General features: G+C 42.4%; 1 protein-coding gene across 1 annotated transcript; it reads right to left on the minus strand.

Annotated features, from left to right (window-relative positions):
- Positions 1-104: 104 nt before the first annotated feature.
- uox (urate oxidase) lies at positions 105-13,192 on the minus strand. Its single transcript, XM_056276428.1, has 8 exons — positions 13,057-13,192; positions 11,353-11,565; positions 10,025-10,141; positions 8,797-8,875; positions 7,814-8,000; positions 2,731-2,854; positions 1,936-2,019; positions 105-509 (listed from the first exon to the last, which is right to left on the minus strand). Exons 1-8 carry the CDS (start codon positions 13,075-13,077, stop codon positions 435-437), a joined length of 900 nt encoding a protein of 299 aa, XP_056132403.1. The 5' UTR covers positions 13,078-13,192; the 3' UTR covers positions 105-434.
- Positions 13,193-13,900: the final 708 nt, after the last annotated feature.

Genomic DNA, 13,900 nt, shown 5'->3' on the forward strand with positions numbered 1-13,900 from the left:
TCCCTAATCAAATAGTTTTTTCAGTCATTGTCTATACCTGCTTAATCCAAATGCGGGTCATTGAAGGTGTGAGTCTATCCCAGAATGCATTGGGGATATGAACAGGGAGATGCCCTGCATAAATCACCAGTCATGGTTTATTGTACATTTAATTCATATGGACAAAGGCTTGGCTCATACCTGAATCCATGGTTTGCCATAAAAAGATTGCTTAAATGCTGCCAACAGAAATAATGAAAGACTCATAACCCTACAAATTATGTTCTTTATAAAGAAAATGGTCAGGCCTCAGCTGTCCGGTTGTTAAATAGCTTACAGCAGGTTCATAGGCGATTTCTGAGTAATCTCTACAGCTCTGCCTCCTGTTGTATAAGCAGGGTTAACATAACATTGTTCTGTCTAAATGTTTCTGTGGGGTTTTCCTGCAGTTGTCTTTACAGTCTGGCTAGCTGTTTCCTGCACACGGTCCCCGTGATGTTCCCTGACGGGTTATCTAGAGGGAGAAGAACCTAAAAGACAAAGGAAATGTGTGAATATCAGAATTTTACCATAACTGATCAACTTAGTAAAATAATAATGACAATAAAAACTTTACTTTGTGCAGCACTTTCCAGAAAAGAATTCAAATCTTGAAGTCAACAAATTCTTCTTTTAATAAATTTAAAGAGTAACTAAACACTGGACAATTTTCCTGGCATCTACAGGTTAAAAACCATGTGAAGGTTAAAAACATAAGCAGGCTGTCATGGGACTCCATGATGTTAGCATAGCAGGATAAACACTGCTGCTGATAATGGATCCGTTTGATTTATCAGCATTGACAGACAGACAACAGTAACATTTGTCAATACTACTGTCAATGCTGATAAATCAAACAGCCATTATTAATGTTATTATCTGCAGCAGTGTTTATCCTGCTATGCTAACATCACAGAGTCTCATGACAGCCTGCTATGTTTTTTAACCTTCACATGGTTTTTAACCTGTAGACATCAGCAGACTCATTAAAATGGTCTAGTGTTTATCAATCCATCCAATATCTGAACCGCTTATCCTGTTCTCAGGGTCGCGGGGATGCTGGAGCCTACCCCAGCAGTCATTGGGCGGCAGGTGGGGAGACACCCTGGACAGGCCACCAGGCCATCACACAGGGCTGACATACACACTCATTCACACATTCATACCTAGGGGCAATTTAGTAGTACGGCCGATTCACCTGACCTCCATGTCTTTGGACTGTGGGAGGAAACTGGAGCACCCAGAGGAAACCCACACAGACACAGGGAGAACACACAAACTCCACACAGAGGATGACCCGGGACAACCCCCAAGGTTGGACTAGCCCGGGGCTCGAACCCAGAACTTTCTTGCTGTGAGGCGACCACGCTAACCACTGCACCACCATGCCGCGGTTTAGTTACTCTTTAATACCATACATTACAGCCGTACAAGGGAGTATAAAATTGGCACAGATGTTTGGGCCTAAACCTTCGTCAGTGTGCATAACTTTACTGTTAAGTCTCAGGGCTTTTACAGCTTACCACCACCAACAAGCCACTAATTACAATCACCATTAGCTGTACAGGGAAGAAGTTGTAAAACTCACTCTGGAGTCTAAAAAAAAAATTCTAGCGCCGCTAGAATGCATGATATTAACTTTATTAAAAGAAGAATTTGTTGACTTCAAGATTTAATTTTTTTTCTCTCTGTATGTTCTAAACCATTCTTTTTCGGATTTCTACTCCAGTTACACAAGTCCTCTGCTTTTCTTTTTTTTCTTCTTCTTATTTTCCACTTTCATAACAAATTTTTGAAAGTGTCACAACATGCTTTGCTTGATATAATAAAAATGATTAGAAAGTGAAAAGATAGCAAGTATAACTAGCAAAGGTTGTAAGTGTATGTGCATGATGAGAATTGTTGGTTTTTGCTTACTTCATCCTTGTTGGTTAGGCCCATTTTGGTCATGTCTATGGTGAAGTAATGTTGGTTCGGCATGACAATCTCTACCTCCTCCACCTAAGAAACAGTAAAATCTCAGTCTATGCTTGTTTTTTTTATAAAGATTATGATTTATGGTTGAAATTTAAAGATGTGGGAGAAGAAGGGTTTCTATGTGCAAGACAAGTAGTGCACTGCAAAAAAAGCTTGGGAAGGGTTTTTATCTTATGTCAAGTCTCGTAATGCTCATCTCAAGATTTTGCTAACAGAATTGTTGCAAGTTACGTCCACAATTCCATCCATCTGTCCGTCCGCTCACTCTCATAATTGTGGACGTAACTTGATATGTACAACTTGAAACTTTTCACGAGTTTGCTGGTAGGTGCAGGTGAAAGTTTCTCGACAGTTCTGTGCATGTTGCTGACATTTATCCATAGTAAATCTTGCAGGCATCGCGAATATGCCATTGTCAACAGCACACGCCAACAAACAGGAAACTAGAATGACCGCTGCAGTAGAAACCGGAAGTCAGTGGAGTACAGTTATGCAGAGTCGATTGTGTCTGTTGGGACGCCCGACTAAGCCGAAGGTAACACGGGGATTCGAACCAGCGATCCCCATGGTGGTAGGCAACGGAATAGACCGCCATGCCACCCGGACGCCCCTTCCTTTTTTGTTGTTGTTGTCCTTTTTACAGTGTAAGAAAAATATATCTAACTTCCTTCAAAATGGTTTCAGGTGTTGGTGTGTATGTTGGTTTTTCATTTTTGTTTTTTTTATCTGGTTTACCTCAGGAACTCTGTCCAAGATCAAAACCTGTGTGTCGTAGAGGGTTTTCTGCACAGATGGTGAGTACTCTCCACAGTGGTATGGTCCGGCAAATTTATCGATTATCGTCTCTTTGACACATTTCCTGTGAAAGGAGTTGATGTGTGAGTCAATCCCTAGATGCATCAAGAAGCAACTTAAAGGATGGTTTTCCTTTTTTTGAACCCATAATTCACCCAGACAGCATCCGGATGTGGGCCATTTCAGGCAGTGATGCGGCACTGATGGCCTTCTTCTGGCCCTGACAGAATGGATGTGAGCCTGAAGTGGCCCACATGTATAATAGCGAATATGGCCCAAATATGCCAAATCAAATGTGGGCGTTTTTTGACAAAGATGCGGTGCTCTCGGCAACATGTAATCTGTATGTGACCCTGAAGTGGCCCGTGTGGTAAATGGTGAATATGGCCCAAATATCACAAAACAAATGCAGGCCACCTTTGGCAATATTTGGCACATGCAGCATTGCTATGGCTTGGTTCTGGCCCAGATCTAGCAAACAGGAGTGGACCACCCAAGTGCCATCATTCCACGCGGTATGTGGGCTGAATGCAAGTGTCGTGTGGGATGGGTCCGGGCCACAGCAGTTTTGCTATTTGGGATAAAAACATTTTCAGACATCATTTATTATCATACAGAAAAATGCAACACTGATGGATCCAGTATCAAGAAATGTTAACCACTTTACTGAATCTCTACGCTGGGCTTCAACACAGCCCAAAGGGGCAGTCATCTTAGCCTTGAAAAACTATGATATATCTGCATTTGAAAACAGGAAGCTCACAGTACAGTGACACACACCTTCATTTAGTATATCTGTATTGAGAATATGATTTGAGTAACAGCAAAATATGATTTTATTTGGAGCAACCTTTTGCAGTTGACAGTACAGCCCGACCATCCGCAGATGTCCATACTGGAGAGCAGGAGGTAGCGTTAGCTACAGCTGCGCATTTCCACAATGAATAAATGTGTAGTAAGACTACTAATGATGTAGCAAGGAAACCATATTGGCAAAAGGAAAGAACGGGTATTTTTAACTTAATATAAAGTGTACTTTGTGACTATTTCTATTTCATTGAACATTTTCCCCCCTTTTTCTCCCCAATTGTATCCGGCCAATTACCCCACTCTTCCGAGCCATCCCGGTCGCTGCTCCACCCCCTCTGCCGATCCGGGGAGGGCTGCAGACTATGCCTCCTCCGATACACGTGGAGTTGCCAGCCGCTTCTTTTCACCTGACAGTGAGGAGTTTCACCAGGGGGACGTAGAGCATGGGAGGATCACACTATTCCCCCCAGTTCCCCCTCCCCCCTGAACAGTTCCCCCTCCCGACCAGAGGAGGCGCTAGTGCAGCGACCAGGACACATACCCACATCTGGCTTCCCACCCGCAGACATGGCCAACTGTGTCTGTAGGGACGCCTGACCAAGCCGGCGGTAACACGGGGAATCGAACCTCTGAGCCCCGTGTTGGTAGGCAATGGAATAGACCACTACGCCACCCGGACACCCACTGAACATTTCAAGTTATGTCAATATCTAAGGAGATATATTGTGATTTTTTATGGCTGAAGCCATTTCCCCATTGGAGTTTGTTTAAAGTCCAGTGAGAAGAATCAGTCAAGTGGTTAAAGTTTGCAAATACTTGAAGGGGCCAGCGAAATCTGCTAAATGACCATTCGGGTTTTGTCATACAACTGTCGTGGCCTGCGTCTGGGCCAGAAAGCTCGCCACATAGTTGTTGAAAACCTTTTGGGGAACTGTGACATACTATGTATGCAAGAGACAGTTTTAGCAAAACAAGACTTGGAAAAACTAAACTCCTTCAATGATAACTGTCTTGGGGCTGGGGAGTCTACAACTGACGTTGGCGTGGGAATACTCAGAGGCAGGATACCAGGGAGTGTGGCTAATCTACGGAATAAGAAGCTTGTGAGGCCTGGCAACGCTACGTCGTGGCTGGACCATTGTATTAGTACAGCTGATGCACACACGTCATTGGAGCGTATGAGCATTCTGTATGGGGCAGTAACGACTGATCATATACCTTTTGATATGTCAATAAATGTTGAACATCTGCCTGTACTTAATAGGGATGGAAATAGTGTCAACACAGAAAAACTTGACTGGTCAGCCCTCACAAAGGAGTACATCTTAGCCTATTATGCTCATACAGACAAATCCTCGAGTAAATTCATCCACTTAGTGATGCAATTATGTGTAGTAATGTTAATTGTAAAGATGTATGTATGAAGCATAGCAGAGATCTTTACTTCATGCATAACACGTGCTCTGAATGAAGGCAGTAGGCCCTACTACAAGCATAAGAATAAGACGCATAAAGTGCATAGCACAGACAAGTGCAGACATAAAGTTCACTAATGCAAGATATAAGTATGCCATACGATTCATTTTTAAAAATGAGGAAGCCATGAGGGCAGATTCCATGGCTAAGAAGCTGCTAGGAAATAATCTTGCCAATTTTTGGTAAGAAATGAGAGTTTTCAACAACTGTAAAACATCTCTACTATGTGCTGTTGATGGTATCTCCAGTACAGACAACATTGCTGAGTTATGGCGACAGCATTATAGCACCTTATTCAACTGTGTCCAAAGTGATCTGTATAAGGTGGGCAATATTGAGAGTGATGATTCAATGGTGATCATGTCACATGAGGTGTACCAAGCTATAAACAAGCTGTCTGATAACAAAGCAAGTGGTTTAGATCATATTTCTGCTGAGCACCTTAAATATGCCAGTCTGAGGATAGCTCCTCTCCTTGCTATTTGTTATACTGGCTTTATGGTCCATGGCTTGTATACCAGACTCAATGTTGTCTGTTCTGTTAGTGCCAGCCATTAAGGACAAAGCTGGTAAAGTATGCAGCGTAGATAACTACAGGCCTATAACTCTAGCCAGCATACTGTCAAAAGTCCTAGAAAGAATCCTGCTGGATAGAGTGCATGAGTTTATCAACTCCACAGATAACCAGTTCGGTTGGCTTTAAAGCTAAACATGGCACTGACTTCTGTATACAACCTGCTTGTTCTAATTAGCACCGTTCTTCAGAGTCCTGGGCGAACTCGTAAAATCAGCTGGTTTAGTCTATAAATGGAGTAAATACTACATTACAGCTTGGTACAGCAACACCACTTGGGCAAACAAACTTCTTTATGAAACATGCCCTGAGATAAGTTCTGTTGTAATTTGGCACTACATAAACATAAAATTGACTTGACTTGATTTGACTTGACTCAAATGTTATGTGCCTTAAAGGAATTTGTGAACAAATATAGAGGTCAAAACTCATTGGTTCTTATGTGTTTTGTTCATGCTTTTGACCGTGTTAATTATAGAACGCTGTTTGTTAAATTGAGTCAAAGAGGGGCGCCTAAATACAGTGTGAGAATTCTGGCTTACTGGTATCCCCACCAGACTAAGCAAGTAAAATGGGGTAATGGCGTTTCAGCCCCATTTGGGGTTAGCAATGGTGTCAGACAAGGGGGGATTTTGTCCCCAGTTGTCTTTAATCTATGTATTGATGATTTGTCCAAGCAATTGAAAGCCTGTAACACTGGGTGTATGACTGGTAATTCTCTGTGCAGATGATCTTGTGGTCCTTAGTCCATGTGGCGCTGGTCTCCAGCAGCTCCTTACTATGTGTTCTGTGTACAGTGTGGAACATGATATCAAATACAATGCTAGTAAGAGTGTTGTCTTGAGCTGTGGAACCAAAGAGGACAAATGTCTAAAGTGTCCTGACTTCTAATTGTCTGATAATAATCTTGGGGTATGTAATAAGGTAAAATATCTTGGACATTATATTACTGAACAAATTACAGATGATGAAGATATTCATAGGCAATGCTGCATGATGTATGCACAAGCAAACTCACGCAAGTTTAGTATGTGTTCAATTAGTGTGAAGCTGTCTCTGTTCAGTATATTGCTCTCCACTCTATACTGCCCACTTGTGGTCAAACTACAAAAAAGCAAGCTTACCGAAACTTCAAGTAGTTCATAATGATGCCATGAGACTACTACTTAAGAGACCTAGATGGTTTTATCCATCAATCCATCCATTATCCCCACCGCTTATCCTGCTCTCAGGGTCGCGGGGATGCTGGAGCCTATCCCAGCAGTCATTGGTTGGCAGGCGGGGAGACACCCTGGACAGGCCGCCGGGCCATCACAGGGCCCTAGATGGTTTAGTGCAAGTGAAACGTTTGTGGCTGCAGGAGTCAGTACTTTCCAAACTGTTTTAAGAAATTTTATGTATAAGTTTATTTGCCAGCTTAATGCCTCGGTAAATGAGATCATCGTAGTTTTACCAAACATAAGGTTTCGTACTACACACTACCAATCTCAGCTATGGAGGCATCGGTACGGTTGTCTTTTTGTAGGACATTAACACATATTTCTTCTTTCCTAAACATTGGTCTTTTATGGTGCCTTTGTAATATCTTCTCTGTCTTTTTTCTGGGCCGTGAGTCTGATATAAAGTTTGACTGAATGAATAAATCAAGTCAGTTAGTCTCGGACAGACAACACTCTCCTTTACTCGTTTTTCATCAGACATTTTCACTGATTTCTGCGCTTGAGAAAATCCGTTTTAACTAAACCAAGTTTAGCGAGCATTCATTCCTCTGTCCGCTCTCCACGATCCACTGACTCCAGTTCAGGGTATTTAGCTTTAGCGCCAAAACTGTGTTAGATGAACATAATCTTGACTTTTCCCCAGGATTTCAGACATTTGTTGACATGCCTGGAGATTTGTGGTTAACTGATTTGGGTGTTTTCCTGGACCTGAACTCATTCCTAATTCAGGAATTTGTGAGGAACTGTTCATCCTTCTTCCATATTCCTATAATGTCTCTTCTCTTCATTCTGTTTGGTCTTATCTTTGAAATGGTTCCGAACATTTGCTATTCGGTTTATATGCGGCTTTGCAGAGTCCTCAAGGACAGTCATGGCCCTGGTGTCTTTTATCAACTCACTGAGGCAGTTTTCCCGTTTCATAGCCTGTTAAATGTGGAATTACCATGCAGCGTCAAAGTTGGTGTACTGAATCTTGTTGTAGCGCCACCTGGCGTACAGGGAGGTGCAGAAGAACCGGTCTTTGGCATCTGACAAGGTGGTGAAACGATCACGGAGGAAACCTTCAAAACCAGACTGGGTCGTCTTCAGCACCTTCATGTCCTTAATCCCGCTATGGACCACCGGGACACCTTTTCAGGTTTGGCAGAAAAGAAACGTCAGAACCAGAATCACTCTGACGTTTACCTTATTTCTGACTGTTTTTTTTTAATTTGCCCCTTGCAGCCCTCCCTGCCGATCCGGGGAGGGCTGCAGACTACCACATGCCTCCTCCCATACATGTGGAGTCACCGGAGTTTCGCCAGGGGGACGTGGCGCGTGGGAAGATCACAGAATTCCCCCGGTTTACACCAAAATGCATTTATTAATTTATTTTATCATTATTATTATTTTATTATTATACATTATTTATTAATTTCATAGATATGCTACTTTAAACAAAACATTCAAACAATTCAAATTCAGACTGTCAGGGATGTAGAACTCATTACACCAAACCACCTCACAGCATCTGCTCACTGTGCTTCATCACGGTGCTTCATCACTGTGCTTCATCACTGTGCTTCATCACGGTGATTCATCACTGTGCTTCATCACTGTGCTTCATCACGGTGCTTCATCACGGTGCTTCATCACGGTGATTCATCACGGTGTTTCATCACGGTGCTTCATCACGGTGATTCATCACTGTGCTTCATCACTGTGCTTCATCACGGTGATTCATCACTGTGCTTCATCACGGTGCTTCATCACGGTGCTTCATCACGGTGATTCAAGGGAAATGCTACACAAACGCTATTGAGTAATGAATTTATCCCACCACCACCATCACCACCCTTATGACCATTAGGGATGAGGCCTGCAGATGATCTGTGGTTGTTATGAACCCTTATAGACTTCAACATTGACTTGTTTGTCGCTGCTCACCATTGAGGTTTTGTTCGACGTCGCAGAAACGCCAAGCCTCTGGGCTGTAGATGAATGCATGGACATGCTGCACGCCATTCTTAGGAGAAAACATTAAAAAGACTCGAGCATCTTTAGTCGCCATAACAATAAAGACTATCACATGGATCCTCAAAAGCCAAGCAGACCAGATGTGATTGGGAACCTTTTCAAATATAGGATCTCCTTTTTTTTTTCCTTTAGATTTTTTTTGTGTAATTTCCCCGCCTTTTTCTCCCCAATTGTATCCAGCCAATTACCCCACTCTTCCGAGCCGCCCTGGTCGCTGCTCCGCCCCCTCTGCCGATCCGGGGAGGGCTGCAGACTACCACGTGTCTCCTCCGATACACGTGGAGTCACCAGCCGCTTCTTTTCACCTGACAGTGAGGAGTTTCACCAGAGGGACGTAGCGTGTGGGAGGATCAGCTATTCCCTCCAGTCCAGTCCCCCCCAAACAGGCGCCCCCCCAACCGACCAGAGGAGGCGCTAGTGCAGCGACCAGGACACATACCCACATCCGGCTTCCGACCCGGAGACACGGCCAATTGTGTCTGTAGGGACGCCCGACCAAGGCGGAGGTAACACAGCGATTCGATCCGGCGATCCCCGTGTTGGTAGGCAACGGAGTAGACCGCTACGCTACCCGGACGCCTAGGATCTCTTTTAAGTCCAGATAAGATAAATCGCCTTTACATTTTTCTTTTCACTCATTCATTCAGTCATGCATTCATTTATTCATTTTCGATACCTACTTAATCCAATTCAGGGTTGCAGTGAGTCTATCCCAGCATGCATTGCACATCACAGGAAGCACATACAATATGCAAACACAAGCTGACCTGCACACTCCATAACCTTGTCAAAGCAATTTGAATACAACAGACTCACACAGTCATGCATAATGGACCAGCAGAGCTCTCTCTCTCTCTCTCTCTCTCTCTCTCTCTCTCTCTCTCTCTCTCTCTCTCTCTCTCTCTCTCTCTCTCTCTCTCTCTCTCTCTCTCTCTCTCTCTCTCTCTCTCTCTCTCTCTCACACACACACACACACACACACACTATTCACCCTTATGAATGAACACTTTAGAGAACTCGCAATAAAACAGTGGGAAACATGCAAACTCCACACAGAAGGACCAGAATCAAATCCAGTTTACTTTTGAAAAAAAAAATTTTTTTTTCAAGCTATCAACCATTATTTTGCTTCTCATACCTTCTCCAGCCTCCTCCACGGGGCCTCTTCCATGTGGACCTTGGCTGTCAGCACGTGGTTGAAGGAGGTGAGGAAATGGCGGCAGATGTCCAGAGAGAACTCTTCAATGCTCTTCACCTAACGTGACACACACATCAGCCAGAATAAAACACAATCAGAACCAGAAACACTTTTCATTTCATGCACTTGTGCACATTTCCTCAACACATTCTCCATTATAATTCGGTTATCCTCTTTCAAATGTATCGGCTCTGTGCATAACTGTAGTCCACTGACTTCCGGTTTCTACTGCAGCGGTCATACCACTTTCCTGTTTGCTGGCGTGTGCGACATTTTTGGCGATGCCTGCAAGATTTACCATGGATAAATGTCAGCGACATGCACAGAACTGTCAACAAGCTTTCACCTGCATACCCACATACCGCATGATGGCACTTGGGCGGTCCGCTCCTGTTTGCTAGATCTGGGCCAGAACCAAGCCATTGCCACATATTTGCCAAAGGTGGCCCATATCTGTTTTGTGATATTTGGGCCATATTCACCATTTACCACACGGGCCACTTCAGGGTCACATCCAGATTACATGTTACCGAGAGCACGGCATCTTTACCAAAAAAGGCCCACATTTGATTTGGCATATTTGGGCCATATTTGCTATTATACATGTGGGCCACTTCAGGCTCACATGCATTTTGTCAGGGCTAGAAGAAGGCCATCAGTGCCGCATCATTGCCTGAAGTGGCCCACATTCGGACGCTATCTGGGATGGTTGGTGTCTGGTAGGACTTTACCAAGAAAAATGCCAGAGTGCATAGTGTTTTACATCTTCATCATAGCAGCCAAATGAAGAAGAAGAAGTGAAGTTGTGGTGTCTAACAAGCAGATATGATGGAATAAGCTGGCAGAAGACCGTTACCAACAGATAGCAGTACATCAATAAGTAAAACTCAGGTTCCAGCAGGTTTTCTGGTTGTTTCTGACACAACAGCCCTGCTGACTCTCATTCATTCTGAAGGTCTCTCTGGGATTTATGCCCCTTCTCCACTACATGGTCCTGGCTCAACTCGACTCAACTCGCCCTTTTTTCGTTTTCCATTACTGAAAAGTACCGGCATTTTGGTAACTGTTACCACTTTTTTGGTACCTTTGTCGAGGTTCCAAAAAAACTGGAGCGGGTACACTGAGGAGGTACTGTTACGGTAATGGAAAACGACACGAAGCAAGTCAAGTCGAGTTGAGCCGGTACCATGTAGTGGAAAAGGGGCATTAGAGTGCTCATATATTGTGGATTGCAGCTTTAAATCTTTACTGTATGGATCCATGCCTACCCCCTTGAGTTTGGCCAGGGCGTGGACGGTGTTCTTGATGGTGTCGGTGGGGATGATGTCGGAGTTGTCCCCCGTCAGGTAGTCTTTACGTGATTTGAGCGTCAGCTCCACATCGGCCTTCAGCTCGATGATGTAGTGCTGAGCTCCTTGCCGCTTGATGTACAGAACCTTCACCGCGTTCTTCCCATAGCCCGTCCGCACAAACTCCACATTCTGTAAACAGGCAGTTTTTGCAGTTTGACAAAATTAAACGGATACAAGTTCAACAAAACAGACGGGGATTTGGAATTATGATACAATACGATTTGATATATGATAAGATCCAATACAAAACAATAAGATACGATATGATATGGAAGCTGCAATACAAAACAATATATAAGATATGATATGGCAAGATATGATGCGATACAATACGATGCAACATGATAAGATCAGATATAGTATAATAAGATACAATACAAAACAATGTGATAAGATTGGATACAATATGATACGATATAAGTGTGGTTATGATATGATATCATATCGTCACCTTCTTAAAATAACTTTTTTTGTGTGAAATGATTAAGAAATATCATATATTCTATATTTGTTTCAGTTTATTAGGTTTTTTGAAAAACTTGAAAATATGACTTAGGCCATTATTTTAAGAAGGTGACAATATGATATGATATGATATGATATTGTACAATACGATATATGATATATGATATATGATATGATGTGATATGATGTGATGTGATATGATAAGATATATGATATGACATGATATAATATTATACAATGTGATATGATTTGATACAATACGGTAGGATATGATACAACAATCTTTACTGTGAGATTCCTCTGAAATCTGCTTTGCATAACCGATTCTTAATTTGAAACATTACACAAGAGAATTGACACACATAGCTGAACACACATAGTTGAACACACATCTGAATACACTTGGCACATATTCACATTCTCATTCTCACCTCCCCCCGTCTTTGTACTGCAGCTGTATATTCAGTAATTGCATAATGACTTTATGTCAGTGTCTTAAATGAGTGCTGTGGGTTCAACCTGATATGAGCTGAACTTGTTTGAAAATAACACGTTTTCAATGGTCAAGAAAAATTATTAAACAGGATTTCTAATTATTTTTCATCACTATCACAGCACTCAAAAAAACGTTGAATTTACTTAAAAATGTTATATCAAGTGGTTTCATGCCACCGTGTTTAGTAACTTCTTGATATTTGATTTAATAATATTTACTCAAGGAATTGGAAGTGCCTTAACACACTGAGGTGGAACTACTTGACATTACATTTTTAAGTAAATCCAATATTTCATTTTTAGTGTGCTAATCACAAGAGTAATCCGTATTTGATAAGCCACATTTAACTGGGATTTAAAAATGATAAATTATTATTGAAATAAAATTGGTATTTAAACAGTGTGTGCAGAACTTGCCATTGGTCTTTTACAAAATAAATATCAAGCAAAGGTTTAATATTCAAAAACAGATATTTGTTGTTATCAGATGTGACCACTGGCTCATCTACAGACAGTTTGTCTCCGTGGCCATTGACCTTACCAGTAACAAGGAGGCCTCAGATATTCAACGCATTTGATCATCTAGACTCCAAATAACATGACGCTGACTTTGTCTTTCAGGGACTTTTCAGCTGCGTAGGTTATAATAAAGTTGTGTACCTGAGCTGAGGTGAAGGCCATGACAGCGTCTCTCCCAGACGTCCTCTCGGACCACTAGAGCTGTGCACTGGATGTGGAAGGGGTTTTGTGGAGGAGGTGGTGCTAACCGTGGATTTTGAGCCGTGCACGCTGCCAGACACGTTTGAATCTTCCACCAGCAGGTGCAAACCCAGCAGCTTCAGGGCCATCCAGTTAGACATACTAATAGCAAATACAATAAAGCATTTGCACTTAGTAACGTTAATTTGCTTAGGTAAATTTGGTGTAGATAGCAACAAGGACACCAGCAAACAGACTTTAGGCGAGAATCCAGGTATGATGTCCTGTCTGAGTAATGCGCAGACGAGGCACCATCACCCAGCACCGTCACCTCAAATTAAAACATAAACCAACTGTAAGTATTGACCAAATAGCCTATCAAATAGACCCAGGCAGCCAACTGTCAAGATATTGGATAATAAAAGAAATGATGAATAAAACTAAGATGAGGAAATTGGCATAAATGAAGAGGATGGTATAAAAAGGAGCAAAAGCGGGAAGGATTAAAAAGGAGCAGTTGCCCAACACCGAGGCTCAGAATTAAAGCTGAGCTCGTCTGCCGCCAAGTATTGACAGAATACCTTTAGTGGTAATAGAAAATTATGGTTATTGTTACGGCACGGGAAAACAGGGATCAATTGCATTGGGGACGTTTTGCACCTCCAGATGTGTCAGGGCACACGCTTAGGAGAATTTGCACATAAATGGCATATGAAGGAATTTATGTTTAGATTAGCCTTTATGTTTAGTTTAGCCTCTCTGTTAATTCAAATAATTTCAGTGCTCACATATCAAGTCCTGTCAT

This window comes from Lampris incognitus, chromosome 3 (genome assembly GCF_029633865.1).
Source record: "Lampris incognitus isolate fLamInc1 chromosome 3, fLamInc1.hap2, whole genome shotgun sequence".
NCBI classification, from domain to species: Eukaryota; Metazoa; Chordata; class Actinopteri; order Lampriformes; family Lampridae; genus Lampris; species Lampris incognitus.

Bases quoted from the DNA above. Each gene is read 5' to 3' on its own strand.
- uox (XM_056276428.1), bottom strand. From the start codon at position 13,077: ATGGCCTTCACCTCAGCTCAG. The intron at 2,855-7,813 runs GTAATTCCACAT...CTCCTTTCACAG, and splicing joins ACCAACTTTGACGCTGCATG to GAAATGTGTCAAAGAGACGA. The intron at 510-1,935 runs GTAAGCAAAAAC...TTTGTCTTTTAG, and splicing joins GCCTAACCAACAAGGATGAA to GTTCTTCTCCCTCTAGATAA.